General features: G+C 41.1%; 1 protein-coding gene across 2 annotated transcripts in view; it reads left to right on the forward strand.

Moving 5' to 3' along the window:
- Positions 1-21,824, forward strand: part of KLHL3 (kelch like family member 3) — a gene marked incomplete at both ends in the record, with an annotated part of 118,259 nt that overhangs the window by 25,344 nt on the left and 71,091 nt on the right. For both annotated transcript variants that reach the window (XM_079702357.1, XM_079702356.1), the window contains one exon: positions 10,549-10,655. In XM_079702357.1, the coding sequence (XP_079558483.1) occupies positions 10,549-10,655 (107 nt within the window). The remainder of the gene's footprint in view (positions 1-10,548; positions 10,656-21,824) is intronic.

Genomic DNA, 21,824 nt, shown 5'->3' on the forward strand with positions numbered 1-21,824 from the left:
AGGCCACAACAGTGAGAGGCCCACGTACCACAAAAAAAAAAAAAAAAAAAAAAAAAAAAAAAAAAAAAAAAAAAAAAAATGGGCAAAGGACCTCAATAAACATTTTTGCAAAGAAGATACCCAAATGGCCAACAGGTGCATGGAAAGGGGATCAACATCACTAATCATCAGGGAAATTCAAATCAAAATCACAATGAGGTATCACCTCACACCTGTTAGAATGGCTATTATCAAACAAACAAACAAAAACAGACAAACAAATAAAAAACACAAGAGGTAACAAGTGCTTGTGAGGCTGTGGAGAAAAGGGAACCCTTGTGCACTATTGGTAGGAAAGTAAATTGGTACAGCCACTATAGAAAACAATATGGAGTTTCCTCAAAAAATTAAAAATTGATCTGTGGGCTTCCCTGGTGGCGCAGTGGTTAAGAATCTGCCTGCTACTGCAGGGGACATGGGTTTGAGCCCTGGTCTGGGAAGATCCCACATGCTGCGGAGCAACTGAGCCTGTGTACCACAACTACTGAGCCTGCGCTCTAGAGCCCACGAGCCACAACTACTGAAGCCCATGTGCCTAGAGCCCGTGCTCTGCAACAAGAGAAGCCACCACAGTGAGAAGCCTGCACACCGCAACAAAGAGTAGCCCCTGCTCTCAGCAACTAGAGAAAACCCGCATGCAGCAGCAAAGACCCAATGCAGCCAAAAATTAAATAAACAAAACAAAACAAAAATTGATCTGCTATACAATGTAGCAATCACACTTCTGGGCATATATCTGAAGGAAATGAAATCACCATCTCGAAGAGATATTTGCACTTCCATGTTCATTGCAGCATTATTCACAGTAGCTAAGACATGAACACAACCTAACTGTTGGTCAGTGGATGAATGGATAAAGAAGATGTGGTATATATACACACTGGAATATTATTCAGCCATAAAAAAGAGGAAATCCTGTCATTTGCAACAACATGGTTGAACCTCGAGGGCATTGTATCCAGTGAAGTAAGTCAGAGAAAGACAAAGACTGTATGATCTCATTTATATGTGAAATCTAAAAAAGCCAAACTCACAGAAAGAGAATAGGTTAGTGGTTGTCAGGGACTGGGGGTTGTGGGAAATGGGAGATGTTGGTCAGAGGGTACAAACCTCCAGTTTTAAGAGGAATAAGTTCTGGGGATCTAATGTACGATGTGGTGACTATAGTTAGCAGTACTGTATTGCATACTTGAAAGTTGCTAAGAGAGTAGATCTTAAATGTTCTCACCACAAAAAGTAAATGGTAACTGTGTGAGATGATAGATGTATTACCTTATTGTGGTAATTATTTCACAATATATATCAAATCATCACATTATACGCTTTAAACTTACACAATGTTATATGTCAATTATAGCTCAATAAAACTGGGGGGAAAAGACTGCCTGGTTTAGCCAACTGTAGTAACTGCTTAAAGGTAGAGCTCAGGAAATAGACATGCACACAGAATTCCCCCAACCCTCACTTTATATTATTAGCATTTTTTCTTTTTCTTAAATACCTAAAAAAAATCCTGTTATGTCTGTTCCTTCTTTTGCAAGTTGCCACATTTTTGCATCTTTCCTCAAAAGCATCAACCTGGATTTAACCTCCTCCAACAGTCCTGCTGCTTCTCTTTTGTATAAGTCAGCATTTGCCAAGGCTGTTCTGAGGAACATTTCCTCAAGATGCTCTGTGGGGAAAAAAGAGATCTGTAACAAAATGAGTTTGAAAAATGCTATATAAAACTGCTATACCCACCCCCCGAGATTCATAATATATATAGGCATATTAAAATCTCTGAGAAGATATACAATAAGCTTGTCTAACTGAGGGTTTCCCACATGTTTTTGAATCCTCTTTGGTTGTTGTTGTTATGTATAGACCGAGTGTTCTGTGAAACTTATTTTGGAAAACACTGGTCCTTTGCTGAAATTTAAGTGAATAATCTTTGTATGAGTCAGGATTTTTCAGAGAAACAGAACCAATAATACATCTATTTATATATCTATTATTATTATATTATTTATATATATATGTATTGCTTCTGTTTCTCTGGAAAACCAGATATATAGACACAGATATGTAAGAGGAGATTTATTATAGGAGTTTACTCACATGATTGTGGAGGACGAGAATTGCCACAATCTGCTGTCTACAAGCTGGAGAACCAGGAAAGCCAGTGGTATAATTCAGTCCAAATCTGAAGGCCTGAGAAACAAGAGCCAGTGGAGTATGTCTTGCCGTCTAAAGGCCCAAGAACCAAGAGCTTCGATGTCTGAGGGCAGGAGAAGATGGCCAGTATAGCTCAAGAAGAGAAAGAGAATTCACCCTTCCTCCACCTTTTTGTTCTATTCAAGCCCTCTGTGGATTGGATGATGCCCACCTACATTGGTGAAAGAGATCTTCTTTTCTCAGTCTACCAGTTCAAAGGCTAATCTCTTCTAGAGAAACCTTTGCAGACACACCCACAAATAATATTTTATCAGCTATCTGGGCATCACTTAGCCTGGTTAAGTTGACATATAATATTAACCATCACAGTCTTGTTCTTCCTTTTGATTTTTTCAAATTGATTTTGATTTTTTCAAATGGACCACAATCTGTTTATGTTTTGGTTGGGAAAATTTTAGTGCAGGTTTAGGCATGGATTTCCCTTTCATTTTTAAATTAGAACCTTTAAATTTTTCTTTAAAAATTTGTAAATTTTATAAATTTTTTGTGAAAATATATTATAAGAACATTTAGAAAATACAGGTGAGCAAAAAGTCACAGTGCTAACCATTGTTAACCCTTAGGAGATCTTTTTTTTGTTTAAAATATGTCTCAACCAGATTTTTTTTCCTATGGGTGATTTTTATTTTATTTTTATTTTTTTAAAAAATATTTTAATTTTATTGGCGTACAGTTGATTTACAATGTTGTGTTAGTTTCAGGTATACAGCGAAGTGATTCAGTTATACATATACATATATTCATTCTTTTTAGATTCTTTTCTCATATAGGTTATCACAGAATATTAGGTAGAGTGCCCTGTGCTATACAGTAGGTCCTTGTTTATCTGTCTTATATATAGTAGTGTATGTGTTCAACCAGATTTTTATTCTTAACATTATGTTGAACAAATTTTTTATGTTACTGTTCTACAACTTCATTTTAAGTGGATGAATGATATTCTATTTTTGTTTTTTTTAAAACAGTTCCCTGTTGTTGGATGTCTAGGTTTTCCAATCCCTCAAATAAATAATACCTGCAGTGGTTATGTGTGAAGCAGGATAGCACAGTGGTCACAAGCATAGACTCTGGAGCCAGGCAGCCTGGTTTCAAATCTTGGCTCCAGTGCTTACTAGCTGTGAACCTGGGCAAGTTCATTAATATCCCCAACCTCACTTTTGTCAACCATAAAATGAGGCTAATAATAGTTCCAGTCTTGCTGGCTTGTTAAGAGGATTAATAAGTTAAGTGCTTAGAACAGTGACAGCACATATATTACTGTTGTTAAGTACTTGTGCATATTTACAATTATTTCTATAGAATTAATTCCTAGAAGTAGAATTGCTAATTTAAACAGCATGTTGCATAATAATAATAACAATAGCTATTCCTTAGATATTTTATGAGTCCTTGCAACATAGTGAACATTCTGTATTAGCTGTTATTGTGATGGCGATTTAAAAAAAAAGTCTTTATTTATTTAATTTATTTTTGGCTGTGTCGGATCTTAGTTGCGGCACGCGGGATCTTTCGTTGCGGTTGTGGTGCGTGGGCTTCCCTCTAGTTGTGGTAGGCAGGTTTTCTCTTCTCTAGTTGTGGCACGCAGGCTCCACGACGCCTGGGCTCTGTAGTTTGTGGAACGCTGCCTCTAGTTGAGGTGCGCGAGCTCAGTAGTTGTGACGCGCAGGCCTAGTTGCCCTGCGGCATGTGGGATCCTAGTTCCCTGACCAGGGATCGACCCTGTGTCCCCTGCATAGCAAGGCAGATTCTTTACCACTGGACCACCAGGGAAGTCCCCTGATGGTGATTTTTTGCTTCAGGAATATGACAGTAGGTGAGACAAACTCTTGCCCTCAATCTTGCTTGCATTCTAGTGGTGTTCAAAGACTATATCAAATTCTAAGGTATTTAAATGGCTAACTTAAAAAACTAGAGTGGAATGGGGGAGGCAGTGAGAGAAAGGGGACCTGAATAGACACTTTATTGATTTGGGTGAGTTTAATGGGAACTGGAGAGAGGCATACTTTGTTTTGATGAAGGCCAGGGTGAAGCACCTTGCCATTGAAGGGGTCAGGCTAATGAAATGTTACCTGATATTCCAGGGACCTAGGGTTATTTCTTGCATTATTTTCACATTCCCCTCCGTCAATTTTAAGCTATTTTAGTTCAAGCACACATGTTCTTTGCAATTTATGAATCACACAATTCACGTGTTTCCTGTTCTTTATACTTGCATTGTAGAAAATGGGCTGCTGACGTGGTAACCAGCCAGCTTTCCTCCTCCTTTTGTACTTCCTTGCTCTGCTCTGGTCAGACCAACAGCTGCTTCTGGGCAGCAGAGCCCTAATGGCTCTTTGTCTCCTGACTTACCCAGCCAACCAGCAAGTGGGCATGTGGTCCTTGTTGGAATAGCACCCCCTCATCAGGCCTGAAAAGGAACGACAATCTTCTATCTTATCTTTACAGTTTGAATCTCTCATTTCTCCATTGCAAAAAGTTCTCTGCTTCATCTTTTTTTTTTAGATTGTTTTCCAGTATGGCTTTATTACTAGTAACGAGCCATTTTAGCACACTGCTTTTTGTTTTTCTTTCCTTTTGAAGTGTATCATTTTTTTAGCCTTTAAAATTTTTATTCCTTCTTGCTTTTAGTATAACTTTTAAAAATTGAAGCATAGTTGATTTACAATATTGTGTTAGTTTCAAGTGTACAGCATACTGATTCATTTTTCTTCAGATTATATTCCATTATAGGTTATTACAGGATATTGAGTATAATTTCCTGTGCTGTACAGTAAATCCATGTTGCTTATCTCTTTTATGTATAGTAGTTTATATCTTTTAATACCATACTCCTAATTTGCCCCTCCCCCCTCCCCTTTGGTAACCATAAATTTGTTTTCTATGTCTGTGAGTCTGTTTCTGTTTTGTATATACATTCATTTGTATTATTTTTTAGATTTCATATGTAAGTGATATAGTATTTGTCTTTCTCTATCTGACTTATTTCACTAAGCATAGTATTCTCTAGGTCCATCCATGTTGCTGCAAGTGGAGATTTTTCATTCTTTTTTATTGCTGGGTAATATTCCATTGTGTGTGTGTGTGTGTGTGTGTGTGTGTGTGTGTGTGTGTGTATCACATCTTCTTAACCCAATCATCTGGACACTTGGGTTGCTTCCATGTCTTGGCTATTGTGAATACTGCTGCTATGAACATTGGGGTGCATATATCTTTTTGATTTAGAATTTTCATTTTTTGCAGATGTATATGCTGTTTTTCTTTTTTTGGTAACACCTTCATCAAGATATAATTCATATACGATACAATTCACCCATTTAAAGTGTACAATTTAATGGTTTTTATTATATTCACAGAATTGGGCAACCATCAATCAATTTTAGAATATTTTCATCACCCTGTATACTTTAGCAGTAATCCCCCTGTTATCCCTATTCACTCACCTCCCAGTACTAGACAACCACTAATCTACTTTCTGTCTTTATGATTTGCCTATTTTGGAATCATATAATGTGTCTTTTGTGACTAACTTTTTTTACTTAGCATAATGTTTTCAAGGTTCATTCATGATGTAGCATGTCTCAGTATTTCATTCCTTTTTATTGCTGAATAATGTTTCATTGTACGGATATACAGATTTGAGGCCATTTGGCTATTATAAATAATGCTGCTGTGAACATTCAGGTACAAGTTTTTGTGTGGATGTATGTTTTATTTCTCTTGGGAGTGGGATTCCTGGGTCAGATAACAACTCTGTGTTTAACCTTTTGAGGAACTGTCAGACTGTTTTCCACAGCAGCTGTACCACTTTACATTTCTATCAGCAGTGTATGAAGCTTCCAATTTCTCCATATCCTCATCAACACTTGTTATTTTCTGTGTTTTTGATTATAACCATCCTAGTGTGTGTGAGGAGTTATCTCATTGTGGTTTTGATTTACATTTCTCTGATGACTAATGATGTTGAGCACCTTTTCATGTGATCATTGGCCATTTCTGTATCTTACTTGGAGAATGTCTATTAAGATACTTTGCCTATTTTAAATTGGGTTATATGTCTACTTATTATGAGTTGTAAAGTTTCAAGTTCTTTATGTATTCTGGATACAAGCTTCTTATCAGACATACGATTTACAAAGTTTTTCTTTCATTATGTAGGTTTTCTTCTCATTTTCCTGATGTCCTGAAGCACAGAAGTTGTAAACTTTGATGTCTAATGTATCTTTTTTTTTGTTTGTGCTTTTGGTGTCCTATCTAACGAACAACTGCCTAATCCAAAGTCATGAAGGTTTACGCCAATGTCTCTTCTAAGAGTTTCATAGTTTTAGCTCTTACATTTAGGTCTTTGATCCATTTTGAGTTAATTTTTGTGTATGGTGTGAGGTAGGGGTCCAACTTCATTCTTTTGCATGTGGATATCCAGTTTCCTAGCAGCATTTGTTGAAAAGATTATTCTCTCCCAGTTGAATGGTTTTAGCATCCTTTTCAGAAATCAATTAACTGTGAATGTGAGGGTTTATTTTAAACTCTCAATTCTATTCTGTTGATCTATGTATCTATCCTTGTGCTATTACTGCACTGTCTTTAGCTTTGTAGTGATTTGAAATTGGGAAACCTGAGTTGTTCAGCTCTGTTCTTTTTCAAGATTGTTTTGGCCATTCTAGGTCCCTTGCATTTACATTTGAATTTTAGGCTCAGCTTGTCACTTTATGCAAAGAAGCCAGCTGGGAGTTTGATAGAAATTGTATTGAATCTGTAGAATATTTTGGGGGAGAATTGCCATCTTAACGGTATTAATCTTCCAATTCATGAACACTGGAGGTCTGTCCACTTATTTAAGTCTTTAATTTTCTTCAATTGTGTTTTATAGTTTTAGGGTATAGGTTTTGAATTTTTTTGTTAAATTTATTCCTAAAGTATTTTATTCTTTTTGATGCTATTGTAAATGGAATTTTAAAAATATCATTTTTGGATTGTTCACTGCAAGTATACAGAAACACAGTTGATTTTTGTATATTGATCTTGTATTCTGCAACCTCCTTATACTCATTTATTTATTTTAGTAGTTTTTTAGTGGATTCCTTGGGATTTTATATGTACAAGATCATGTCATTTGTGAATAGAGATAGTTTTATTTCTTTCTTTCCAATTTGGATGCCTTTTATTTCATTTCCTTGCCTAATTGCCCTGGCTAGCCACCCTAATGTTATCTTACTTATCAGCAGTATTTGGTACAATTGAGCATTCCTTTCTTTTTGTAGCCCTGGCTTTACTTGGCTTCTTGGACACCACACTCTTTTGGTTTTCCTCCTATCCCACTGGCTGTTTTCTCATCTCTTTTGTTGGTTCTTCCCCTTTCCCCCAACTTCTTAACCATTTCCCACCTCTGAACTCCAGACCCTAGTATCCACTTGCCTACTTGACAGCCCCACTTAGATGTCCAAAAGGCAGCTCAAATTTACCATGTCCAAAACTTACTCTAATCTTGATTGAAGTATTTTGTGGAAAAAAGGAAGAAAAGAAATAAATATTTACTGAATGTTTACTATTAGTGCTATTCATTATCTTGTTTACAACACATGTCAATTCTATGATACTCAGGGGACATGAACCCTGGTCAGTTTGATTCCAGGGCCTGAGCTCCTTCCTAACAGCTCTACTCTATTTCCTACAAATCACAGTGTGTATAGACCTACTTTTCTCTCCTCAAGACTGTCCTTTGGAGTACTGTATGATACTTCAGAAAAAAGGATCTCACAGGGTCTCTGGTAATTGGAATTAGAAGTGCTCGTGAGCCAGGCAGTGCTTGTAGAGCTGCCTCTTTCCTTTTCCCTGCATAGTGGAGACTGAGATGTCTCCAGTGTGTAGACAGGCTTTCCCACCACCTGGGAAAGCCTACCCTGACTTTGTGACCAACTTTTTCTTGGTCACTCTTCCAGGTTAGAGTTTCTCTGGCCTTGAGATACACTTCCCACCTATCAGAACTGCTCTCATTTATTTGCTTGACTGGATTCTCCATCTTTATTCCTCATTCCTTCTTGTCTCTTTCCCATTTGTTCAAGAATTATCAGCTCTTCTGGGTTTGTATAAGATATCCCACTTTGACATTTGCTTGCCCATCACCTGGCACTGAAAATTTGCTCAGCATTTCTGACCCATCTGTGTCAACACTTTCCTTATTAAAATACTGGTTACCAAAAAAAATTACTTGTACTTTTAAATAGCAGTGATAACTCTATTTTCTCCCCAAAATCTTTAATAGAAGTGAAAATGTCCAAGCTGAGTCTATACTGTTGGGAATACATTTTTACAATATATTTTATCCATATTTAAACAAGCCTGTTCTCAAGTGGCATCTGCAATCTCATTTGGTCCCCACGGTATATGTCCCAAGGCAGCTAAAAAAGATGAGAAAATTGATGGGGTCAATTTGTCCATGTTCTTGTAGCCTGTTGGGGCAGAGCCAGTCCTGTTCCCAGTTGAGCTGGTTTATTCTGATAAAGTTCGTGTGTAAGGTGTGCTGTTCACTGCAGGATGAGGTCCCACCCCCAGGTTTTGCCTCTTGTTGCTCAGGGGTCTCACCCTTCCCAGAAGCCCCCTCACTGGTACCTTATTCCATGTGCTGAACCTTTCCTGATCACCTTTCCCCATGGGAGATAACCTAGCTACTGTTTTTTCCCATTCTAAGTGTCAACCAATCATGAGGCATTATGGTACTGTACCTGGAGTCAGAACTAGATTCAAGACTAAGGCTTCTGTGGCTTTGGGCCACCTCTCTGAGCTTCATACATAGGGTGATCTCTAAGGGCATTTGTGGTTCTAGCCTTCCCAGGCTTTATGACTCTATTTCTCTGAAAAGTGAACCTGGACTGATGTCTGAATAGTTGGCAATGGTTTAATATGCTATACCAGGGAGAGCAAATATGTAGCTTCTCTTCCATCTATTAACGATAACATACTCATTATATTTATCTCATCACTGTCACGTGGAACCCAGTCATGACCTCAGACTTCTCAATCCAGTATAGTGTGCTAAGTACCCACTACCAGTTGATCACAGTTGAAATGTGTTTATCCTCCCTGTCTTCCCTCCCACTTCTAGTGCTTCAATCTAAAGCAAGGACTAGTGGTGACCAGGATACTATAGAAGTTAGGAGCATGGGTTCTTGGGTTCAGCTGCTTATATTCAAATCCTGAATCCACTGCTCCCTTTCTGTGTGACCTTGGGAAAGTTACTTAACTTCTCTGGGCCTCAGTTTCCTTTTTTAGTAATATGGGGCATAACAGTAGTCATACTTCATAGGGTTGTAGAGAGGGTTAAATGAAATAATATGTATTAAAAAAAAGTGCTTAGAACAGTGCCTGGCACATGTAACTCAAAAAATGTTGACTATTGTATTGATAATAGCCATGATAAGAACTTGAAAGGCTGGTAGAGGAAAAATTCTTGGATTCATAGGGCTTGTGGTACCCTTTCAGTCTTCAAAGTAGTCAAATATTCATTTTGTTTCTGAGTGTGGATTGATCCTATTTAAAATTTCATTCCTTTATTAATTTATTTAGTAAAAGTTTGGCCTACTGTGTGCTATGCATGCAACCGGGTGTCTAGGATATAACAGTAAACAAGTCCTTTTAAAAGTTCATAGTGTATGGGGGTGACAAACAAGTAAAAATGTAGTTACAGTTTTCTTAATAATTGCAGTAATTGGAGTTTGCCCAGGGTCTTTAGGGAGCACTGTGTGTACTGGTGGAGTCTTTTTGATGTTTGTGTTAAACCTGGGTGGGAAGAAATATACTTGAGTCCTCCAGATCTGGCTGGCCTCTTACCAGTGTTTCACAGGCAGTGGATTCCTTGCGGAAGAGTTAATACCTGTTCTAGCTGGTGGCACACCTCAGTGGCATGCTCATGCTCCTTGGCATTCATTCAGTTACTCAGCTAACAGCCCAAAGCTTTTCCCACTGCTCCTTGAACTGCTGTCCCCCTTTCTCAGTCATAGCTTGTAGAGAGTTGCGGAGCAGAGATGTGAAGACAAATGAAGGAGCCCTGAATTTGCAGCTACATAGTAGTTAGATCTCTACGGAGTTGGGTGCCTTAGGAAAGCGTGAATGTGGGGCTTATTAGGGACTTGGAAAAGTTGATGAGTCCATCTCCCTGCCTAACTTAAGATATGGTAGGTCTGTATGACAACCGTGGTGATAGTATGGAACGCGTAGGGTGGGGGAGAAAAAATACCCTTGTGTGGCTGGGGATGGGAGTTGGTGCTGTGACCCATCCTTTCTCCCACTGGTGTCTTGCAGCAAACAGCTATTGTGTGACGTGGTGATTGTGGCAGAAGATGTTGAGATAGAAGCCCACCGTGTGGTCCTGGCAGCCTGCAGCCCCTACTTCTGTGCGATGTTCACAGGTATGGTGAGGGGCAAACAATAACCCATGGTTGTGGGGCTGCAGCCCCACTGGGAGAATATTGAGGGCGGTGGCATGAGGGGGGGAGGAAAGAAGGATGTGACGCCCACCCTGAGGAGCTCCTGTGTGCCAGATTCTTTGCTTTGCACCATGGAGATACAAAGCACCATGACAGGCCCTCAGCCAGGCCAGTCAAGCATGCAGCCCCTATTACAGTTAACTCTGAGGAAAAAGTGTAGAATCATATAGTCCATGAATTCTCAGACTTTGTCATGCGTCATAATCATGTCAGGGAGCTGGTTAGAAATGTAGACTCTTGGCTTCATCCCCAGGCTTCTGAGCTGTCATTTTGCAGATGGGGGACCCTGAAGCTGAGAGAAAGGAAGGGACTTGCCTGACGTCACACGGTGAACGAGTGGAACTTGGCTTCTGGATGCCTAGCCCAGGGCTGGGTGGGCTGGCTGTCCCACGTCTTATTATTCCTTAGCTGTTCTTTCCAGGCAGGAACCTTGAGTCTCCTCTAGCCTTTATAGGAATGCGGTAGAGTTGGCAGAAGTGATGGTGGGGCTTGGGGTGGGGAGAGTAAGACAGAGGTATATTCACCATCTCCATTCAGTTTCAGTACCTCTGCCAACTTTCCAGGGAGTCCCTGTGTCCTGAACATGCCAAATAGCCTTGTCCAACTATTGCACGTGTATTATTTCTGAGACTGAATTCCCTGAAACCCATGGGCTGAGCTTCTTGTCTTCAGTACCTCGCAGCACCTCCCCTGAGCCAGGAGCAGGCAGTGCTGTAGCCATCACTGCTGACTGAAAGCCAGCTGGATGAGGTCAGGTGTCTCTTCGACACACTCATCTGTACCCTGTGCTTCCTCTGAGCGTGGTCACTGTCACTCTGTACTCTCATCTGTTTCCTGGGGTTTGCGGTGGTCATGCTCTGGAGTCTCATGTACCTGCTGCTTCTCACCCTGTAGTTTACATATCAAATGTTGCCTCCTCTCTGACCACCTGAGCCGTAGTTCCCCACTAGGTCTCTTTCTATTCCATAACTTGACTCTGTTTTTTTCATAACATTTATCACTGTCTGAAAATCACATTGGTTGGTTGTTTATATATTTTTTACCTGTGTCTCTTTACTGGAGTATCAGTTCCATGAAGACAGGGATCTTGTTAGATTGGTTTGTTTCTGTACCCTGAGTACCTGGTACATAATAGGACTAAAGTATTGTTTTAATGAACAAAATGTCTCCTACCCTTGATTGTGAGTTTTGGATGCTTGCAGATTATGTCTTGTCACTGTTGAATCCTTAGCGCCCACCCCAAGGCCTGATGTTTAGGAGACTGAATAAGTGAAGGTTGAATGAATGAATGTGGTGTTGCTAAGGATGGGTGAGTGCAGGCACATCTTTGCTGAATAGGCTCTTGCCCTTCTCCTAATATAGTACAAAGCCTGTGCTGGGCAGGAGTGGTTCTTGGTGGGGCGGGGAGTACATAGCACTTGGCATTTGGAGAGTTCCTCACATGTATGTCCCCCTTGGCTCATCATGTGAAGGACCTGGCCTCAACTTGGGGCAGTGCTTTTGCTAAGTGGACCAAGCCACACTTACCTCACTTTGAGCCTTGGGCCAGGGATTCCACAGTGCAGCCTGGAAAACCAGCTAATTTCACTACCTGGAAATTTTGAGCCACATTCTCTTTGGAGTAGCCTCAAACTCTAGTAGTAAGGTTTTTATTTATTTTTTTGTCCTTGTCCTTCATCCATCTCTTTCTTTTAAAATAATTTATCTTGTCTACAATAGTTATTTAGCTGCAACTTCAGTAAATAGTTCTGCCGGTCATTCTTCTCTGTTTGTGTGGTTTGGAAAGTCCAGTGTTGTGAGAGGAGTCTATTTGGAATTACAATAAATTGTACTGTTGGCTCCACTTTTTGCTAATGAACTTGCCTCTGGGGGTAGTGGAAGTGCCTAAGCAAAACAAGGTGATTTTAGAAAGGGAGAGAAAAGGTGCTTCTGGATCAGGTCTTGGATTCTAGTAATTGAAGGGAAGAGGGAATCAAGAGAAGAAAGCAGTCTAATGTGTTGCCCAGCCCAAGCTTTCCACTGAATCTGGTTACCATCCATTCTTCCATCCTTCCTTCCATCCATCCATCCATTCATCCATCATCTGTCTGTCTGTGCATCCATCCACCCACCCACCTACCTATCCATCTACTCATCCAAACACTATTCACATATGTTCATTGCAGAATAAAAATTAGAAAATGTGGGCAAGCAAAAAAAATACATGTAATACATCTACTCTTGTGATAGCTTATGCTTCTCTTTAGTATTACTACTTATCTCATTACTTCCTCACTGTCTGATTTGCCTGGTCAGTCATAAACTTTATGAGAGTAAAAACTGTACCTTTTATTTTTTTTTTTTTTTTTTTTTTTTTTTTTGTGGTACGCGGGCCTCTCACTGTTGTGGCCTCTCCCGTTGCGGAGCACAGGCTCCGGATGCGCAGGCTCAGCAGCCATGGCTCACGGGCCCAGCCGCTCCGCGGCATATGGGATCCTCCCAGACCGGGGCACGAACCCGTATCCCCTGCATCGGCAGGCGGACTCTCAACCACTGCGCCACCAGGGAGGCCCAAACTGTACCTTTTAAATTCACTGCTATGTCCCTTCTGCCTAGCGTGATCTTACATACAGCAGGTGCTCAATGAAAATTTGCTTAATTGAACTTAGCGCTGTATTGTCAATATATTTTCGTGGCAATGAAATCACATCTACATCATTATTTTAATGGCCTCATAAGATTCCATCACATGTATCTGAATTGAAAATCCATTTCCTTATTGGTTGGAAATTATAGTTCTTTCTAATATTTTGCTATTGTAAATAATGCTAAAATGGGCATCCTTGCAACTTAGTCTTTACTTACATTCCTGATTGTTTCCTTAGATCCCTAGAATAAAAAATACTTGGTTAAAGTGTGTGCACATTTTGAATTCTTGTGAGACACGTGCCTCAATTCCACAACACTTAGAACAGTTGTACCAGCTTATGCTTCCATCGGCAGTACATCAGATTCGTGTATTTTCTGAGGCCCCTTGGTTTTGCTTAAACCTTGGTAAACAGGTACAAAAAAAAGAGTAACATTGCAAAATTTTGTTCTAATTATCAGGTTCAGCTTCAAAATGCATAAAATTAGTAATGAAAAGGCCCAGCTGACTCTCGTTGAGTCCCTTTCTATCAGCATGTTTAAGGCCCCAAAGAAAAGGAAATACATGTGACTTTCTTCTGACTTGAGTGGTATGATTAAGATCTTTTACTGAGGCCTAAAGTGTTTTTATTTTTTTGTCCTCTCAGTTCATATTGCCCAAATGTCCTGTGATGGTTCCAAATACCAGCTCCACTCCTTGACCATATCCTTCCCAGAATAACTTGTAATAAGTGTGAAACTGAGGTCTGCGTGCCCACAGGAGAGTGTCCAAAGGCAGCCAACCTGTGAGAAGGTCTGGGATGGGCAGTCACCTGAGTTGCTCTCCACTCCTTCAGCATAGTGTGATTGGAGAGGCCAGAAGGGCTGGTCTTGTCCTTCTTTTCCCTGTGAGTATGGAATACTTAAGATTCCCCTTGACCCCATCCCCCCATCTAGCACCTCCATCCCAGGGGAAAATAATTTTCCCAAAATAGCCCAGTCAGTTTTTTTTCCCTCTTTTTATCATGCCATTTTCTATGTGTTCTGTGTACTATAGTATTTGTACTCCATATGGATCCCTTCATGTCATCCAAAACTTTGAAAACAATCCCATTTTATGGTGTTAAAAGAACCAAGTTCTAAAGAATATGTGGACTAAGTGTCTTAGGCTCATCACCATGGCTAAAAGACATTTGAACTCCATCCCAAAAGAAGCCCTGGGAGTGAGCTGTCCCATCTTCTGGCTCTGTTGTGCTACATGCAGAGGCTGATTAAATTGGCTTTGTTTTTTAATTTTTTATTTGTTTTTATTTTTCTATTTATTTAGGCTCCACTGGGTCTTCGTTACGGCACGTGGGATCTTCGTTGTGGCATATGGATCTTTTAGTTGTGGCATGCAGACTTTTAGTTGTGGCATGGGGACTTCTTAGTTGCAGCATGCGGACTCTTAGTTGCGGCGTGTGAACTCTTAGTTGTGGCATGCATGTGGCATCTAGTTCCCCGACTAGGGATTGAACCTGGGCCCCTTGCATTGGGAGTGTAGGGTCTTACCCACTGGACTACCAGGGAAGCCCCGGCTTTGTTTTTTTAAAGAAAAGTTACTGTCCAGTTTTTATTAGATGTAGGCTGATATTCAACTAGTGTCTTCAAATATATGGTGAACAGAAATAGGGAGGAGAGTCAGGAATGTGCTGGAGGTAAAAGGCAAGGGGCTTGGAATGTGAGCGCCAACTAGCCTCAAGCAGAAAAATTAGGGCCTGGCTCTCTTACCTCCAGGCATGCACTCATCCCATAGAACCATTGTTTCACCCTTTCTTTATGCCTGACTCTGCCAGGCCCTGGCCTATGTCTGTGTTCTGAGTGTTTGTATGATGTATTGATGTTTTTGAAGATCTTTGCATAACATGCAGTTTAGCAAGACTTAATCCAAGGCAGTGGGGCAGGGAGGGAGGGAGCCCTAGGGAGTAGAATCCTTTCTTTGTATAAGGAGGGCCTTGAGAGATTAGTGGGAGTAGATAAGGTCTGGCTTCTGAGGGTTTTGCCTCTAAGGAAATGGTGAGTTTTTCAAGAATTGATTTGGATGTAGTTCAACATAGGCCTTTGTAGTGTCTAGGAAAAGAGACCACTATTCAGACACCCACCAGCACCCATTAAGGTGCAACTGATTTGACCAAGATTATCTGCGGTAGACTTGTCTGGACTTGGAGTAGCTCAGCCTTGAAATTTAGATCATCATTGGAGAGGATCACTGGTAAGAAATGTTTTATGAATGTTCATGGAGGAGGTTTGGAGTTATTGGTGCAGAGGCCTCTTTGCTAAGGATTAAACACAGGGGTGGTAATGCCACCTTGTATTGGGAGATGGTGTGGTGTCTTGGAAAGGGCTTTGGAGCCATCGTGACCTGACTCCAGCACCTGATAGGTTTGTAGGGAATTCACTTAACCTCTATGATCCTGTTTGCTTGTTTATGAGACTGGAATAACAACAATAAAACAATAATAACAATAACCAGGGAACAGATACAAGTAAGGGAAATAAGGCACCCAATACAGAATAGGTACTTAATAAAGTTTACTCTTATTATGTGTAGAGCACATCATAGTTTACAGAGCTCATGTGGATGTGTGGGGTGGCTCTGATACCAGCTGCCCTGATGGTGGTTAGGGTTGATATGAAACAGAGATGTTTCATATCAGGAAGGCATTTCCTTCCTGACTGGTGCTCCATGTGCCTCTAGCTGAGCAGAAAGACCTTTCCAAGTGGAGGAAGGACGAGATTCCAGGGAGGTTGGGTGCTGGGGTGAAATCCATCATTGCAGCTCTGCTGAATCCTGCTGCCACAGTTCTCAGACTCTCATTATCTCCTTTGACTCTCACATAGCCTTGGCTTAAAGGCAGGGCTGGGAATGTTCTTACTTTACAGGAGACAGAGGTCAGCCTTTTGCAGTTAAATGGCATAGGCTGCTCACCTGCAGGAGGTTTAGCTGGGATTCAGGGACGTGACAGGGTATTTCTTTTTCTCATGCGATGTTAACATGTGACATAGGTCTCAGCTTTAGCCAAATGAGTTGGCAACCCAGATATTAGGACTTAGACAGATGAATGTTAGTGGTAAGGGAGTTTAATAACCATCTTAACACCCATGCAGGATCACTGTGCAAAGGATAAGGACCTTCTGTTTTCTTTTTACCCATATCATGAAATTAAAACAGTAAGGATTCAGCTGAGGAGTGAGGAAGAGTTCCATAACACAAGGCTTCCTGAATGCACTTTTTCTTCCCTTTGCCATACAACTTTGTAGGGGTGGTTGGTGGTCTATGTCTGGTCCTTCAGAAAGACTTCATAGCCACTCTACCATTCCTTTCTCACTCTTGAGGCTTCTTTGGCTGAATAATAGGGTTGGGTTTATACCAGTGATCTGGAGGATGAGCCAGTGATTTCATAGCCTTCCTAAGTCTTCTGTGATGGTGAAAGGTTTTCCCTCCTGGCTCCTCAAGATGCACCTCCTCCCTCCTGTTCCCCTTGGGCAATCTTCCACCTAAAAAGAGCTCTGTTGTGCATGTGGTGTGTTTGCTACGTCAAGAACCATGACTTGCTTTCCTGGGCTCTTTATGGTTCTTGGAGACTTCTAGGTGTAAGGTCTTAAAGTAGAGCCTGAGGATTTAAAGAAGTTCAAGACACAGACCCTGGGGCTTCCCTGGTGGCGCAGTGGTTGAGAGTCCGCCTGCCAATGCAGGGGACGCGGGTTTGTGCCCCGGTCTGGGAGGATCCCACATGCCACGGAGCGGCTGGGCCCGTGAGCCATGGCCGCTGAGCCTGTGCATCCGGAGCCTGTGCTCCGCAACGGGAGGGGCCACAACGGTGAGAGGCCTGCGTACCGCAAAAAAAAAAAAAAAAAAAAAGACACAGACCCTTAGTCCAGGCTGCCATCATCTTTCACCTAATTTACTGCAGCAGCCTTCTAATTGGTCAACCTCCTCCTATTTTGTTCCCTCACCCCCAACCCATTTTCTATGCTGTAGCTTTAGCGATCTTTCCAAAATTAAAAACCTAATGCATCCCTTACTTGCTTAAAGTCTGTCAAGGGCTCCCCATTGCCCTTAGGATGAAGTCTAAACTTCTCAGTATGGCCCACAAGGCCCTCAAGTGGTCCAGACCCTGCTTGTATCTCCAGCCTCCTCTCCCCCTTCCTCCCTTTTCATGCTGTGCTTCTGCCAGACTCAACTTCTTATGGTCCCAGAATAGGTCATGTTCTTTCTTAACCTCCGGACCTTTACATACACTATTCTATCTGCCTGGAATATTCTTCCCTCATACTCACTGCTCTTCTGAACAACCATGACTCATCCAGATCTCATGTTAGATCAGTGGTTCTTAACCATTATGAATCACTCTGATGAAAACAATGGATTCGTTCCACAAAAAATAGTAAATGTGTGCTCCTGTGTGCTCATCATTTTGCACACAATTCAGGGTATAGGCTTCCCTGCTTAAGAACCTTTTAAGCTGAAACTCCTTTTCTAGCATTTAACATACTTTGTAATTGTTGGTTTACTTATCCCTCTTTCTACTAGACTGAGCTCCATGAGGGCAGGGAACATGACTTGTTCACCACTGTGTCCTCTGGGCCTTGCCCATGGGGACTGTTTGATACATGTTTGTTGAGTGAATGAATGAACAAATATCTGCCCTTGAGTAGATCATGATCTATCTGGAAGAACAGGATATGGTGTTAACAGAGGACAAAAGATGTGCAACAAACAGACATTTTCTTTTTTTTTCTTTAATTCAAGTATAGTTGCTGTACAATATTATATAAGTTACAGGTGTACAATATAGTGATTCACAATTTTTAAAGGTTATACTCCTTTTATAGTTATTATAAAATATTGACTGGGCTTCCCTGGTGGCGCGGTGGTTAAGCATACACCTGCCAGTGCAGGGGACATGGGTTCGAGCCCTGGTCCGGGAAGATCCCACATGCTACGGAGCAACTAAGCCCATGCGCCACAACCACCGAGCCTGTGCTCTAGAGCCCGCATGCTACAACTACTGGAGCCCACATGCCTAGAGCCCATGCTCCACAACAAGAGAAGCCACTGCAATGAGAAGCCTGCACACCACACCGAAAGTAGCCCCTGCTTGTTGCAACTAGAGAAAGCCTGCGCACAGCAGCAAAGACCCAATGCAGCCAAAACAAACAAACAAACAAATAAATAAAATATTGACTGTATTCCCTGTGTTGTACAATATATCCTTGTAGCTTATTTTATACCTAATAGTTTGTACCTCTTCATCTCCTACCCTATATTGCCCGTCCCCACTTCCTTCTCCCCAGTAGTAACCACTAGTTTGTTCTCTATATCTGTGAGTCTCCTTCTTTTTTGTTGTATTCACTAATTTGTTGTACGTTTTAGATTTCACATATAAGTGATGTCAAACAGAATTTGTCTTTGTCTGACTTATTTTGCTTAGTATAATACCCTCCAAGTCCATCCATGTTGCTGCAAATTTCATTCTTTTTAATGGCTGAGTAGTATTCCATTGTGTATATAAACCACATCTTCTTTATCCACTCATCTGTTGATTGGCGCTTTGGTTGCTTCCATATCTTGGCAATTGTAAATAATGTTGCTGTGAACATTGGGATGCATGTATCTTTTCAAATTAGTGTTTTGGGTTTTTTTTTTTTTTTTTTTTTTTTTAATGTATACCAAGGAATGGAATTCCTGGGTCATATGGTAGTTCTATTTTTAGTGTTTTGAGAAACCTCCATACTGTTTTCCACAGTGGTTGCACCAATTTACATTCCCACCAACAGTGGTAGGAGAGTTCCCTTTTCTCCACATTCTCGCCAGCATTTGTTATTTGTGTTCTTTTTGATGATAGCCAACCTGACAGGTGTGAGATGATACCTCATTGTGGTTTTGATTTGCATTTCACTGATGATTAGTGATGTTGAACATCTTTTCATGTGCCTGTTGGCCATCTGCATTTCCTCTTTTCTGAAAGTTCAGAGTCTGAAGTGGCTGGGCTGGGCCTCTTGAGAAAAAACAGCAGAACAGGTCTCTTGGGTTGACCTTGAATAGAGAAGGACTTATTGGGCTTATGTTCTGTTCTCTAGAAATATTTGTCAAAGTAGCGGAGGTGAGTGAAGGAGTAAGAATGACCAAGCCTTTGATGATTTCTCCCTCTTTAGAATTATCAGAGTCTGTGGATTTATGAGATGTCAAAAGAAAGCCTCTCTTCTTTCTTTCTTTCCCTGTACCAACAAATATTATTTCAGTGCTTGTTATATGTCACGCACTTTGTTAGGTGTTGAGGACAAGATCCCATCTCTCTTCGTTCTTGCTTACTGGGTAATAAGTATAAGCTGGCTCAGAATTTGGACATAGGCTTTGTTTGGGAATACTTTTATCAAAGCCATCAGTTAGGGTCAGGTTTAAATTATAGAGGGATTTATTAGAAATGACATGAGGTCTAGAGTTAGGCCACAGTTCAGATCCCAGCCCTGCCTCTTACTAGCTGTGTGCAACTGCCTCTTGATATGCCAGTTCTATAATTTATAAAATGGAAGTAATATCTAGTACCTCCTGGGGTCGTTGCAAGGACTAAATGAAATAATGTGTGTAAACCCTGAGGGCCTGCATATAGTAGCAACTATTATTACTGCCACTTTCAGGGTTTGTTTAAACTGATGTCTTAGTTTGGTGCAGTGATTTCTACTGGTTCATAGAGATATTAAATTGCATTTTATGAGTCCTTATGATTTATATAGGTCTCCAATTTCCTATAAGGTAAATTTCTCAGAAAATACATGTCTTTGAGACCCTAGGTTTTCTTTTTTTTTTTTCATTTTTTCCTTGCTTGTTGGAGTTTTAAGTACTTAATGTAGAAATTAGAAACTTTTGATTCACATAAAGAAGCAAGAAAAAAAATCTGCCAAAGTCCCACCATCTAGAAAACTGTGTCTTAATGTTTTTTGGACATTTGAGACTGATGAAAATGATTTGTTCATCCCCTCAGAAAATCAAACTTTTGCCCACATATACAAATGTTTTCATGCAATTTCAGGAGTTTCCATTTGTTTACCCCCAAGTTATAAAACCCTAAGCTGACTCCCAAGCTCTAATTCCATAGAGAGAAAGCAATCAGGCCAGGCTCTGATTTCACACTCACCAAGGGCTTCTGAGTCTCTTGGTTCTTGCAGTCAGGTTGCTGGTTGCTCTTTTTTCTAAGGTCCAAGTTTTTTTTAAAATTAAATTTATTTATATATTTATTTATTTTTTGGGTGTTGGGTCTTTGTTGCTGCGCGTGGGCTTTCTCTAGTTGCGGCACGCGGGGGCTACTCTTGATTGCCGTGCGTGGGCTTTTCATTGCAGTGACTTCTCTTGTAGAGGAGCACGGGCTTTAGAGCGCAGGCTCAGTAGCTGAGGTGCACGGGCTTAGTTGCCCCGTGGCATGGGGAATCTTCCCGGATCAGGGCTCGACCCGGGTCCCCTGCATTGGCAGGCGGATTCTTAACCACTGCGCCACCAGGGAAGTCCCTCTAAGGTCCAAGTTCTTAAACTAAGAATTGGCTATCTTTGATGATCTTTTGCAATATAATTACCAACTGGACCTTTATTTGTGAATGTCTTAGTAGCTGTTTGGAGAGATGAATTTAACTTCTGATTTCCTTGCGTGTATGTTCTTGTTTGTCTTAGAGTAAATTCAAGAAAGAGATTGTGAGAGCCTGTTTTATAGGTAGAGGAGAAACCCACCGTGTTTTCCTGTTTCCTCTTTGCCTCTTCGTCCTGTGTCAGGGCTCTTTGTGCTAAAGCCTTTTCACTGGCTTCTACTACAGTCAGAGAGAAGAGAGAACCAACTGGGGGTCTCTGGGCTACCTGATCTGGCAGCAGTGGGAGCCGGCAACGTCCGGAATAGGTCCCCCGCCCCCACCTTTCCTCCTTATTCAGAGTCATTCATATCTAGAACTGTGTCAGGGTGGGAACTGGGGATTGGTGGAGGAATCATGTGCAGTCCATGCAGCTTGGAGGTGGGTGTCTGCAGCCCACATGCTGTACTGTACTTTATTTTCTTGGCTCCAGTGCACAGATTCCACAGAGAGAAAACAACCACCCAGGCTCAGTTTTCACACTCACATGAGGACTTCTGAATCCCTGTTTCTTGTAGTCATGTTGCCCTTCATTTCAGTCTACAAAGACACATGTCTTGCCTGTCTTTTCCTTCTGAAATAAGCAGCCCTTGTTGAAGGAGCCTGGCTCTAGATAGAGCTGTGTGCTGTATAGAGAGGACAGGCTGAAGTCAGAGACCTCAGGACTGCACATTTGGTGCCACTGCTGCCCTAGTTCACAGGTCTCTGTCTTCTCTTTTTTGGATTATTGTCAGGGCCTCCCATCTGTTCTCTCTGCCTCTGATCCAGCTTCCACCAGTACATCCAAAATTTCATTCAAAGACACCCATCTGTTGATGTCATTCCCTCGTT

The sequence above is a fragment of the Hyperoodon ampullatus genome (assembly GCF_949752795.1).
Source record: "Hyperoodon ampullatus genome assembly, chromosome: 4".
NCBI classification, from domain to species: Eukaryota; Metazoa; Chordata; class Mammalia; order Artiodactyla; family Ziphiidae; genus Hyperoodon; species Hyperoodon ampullatus.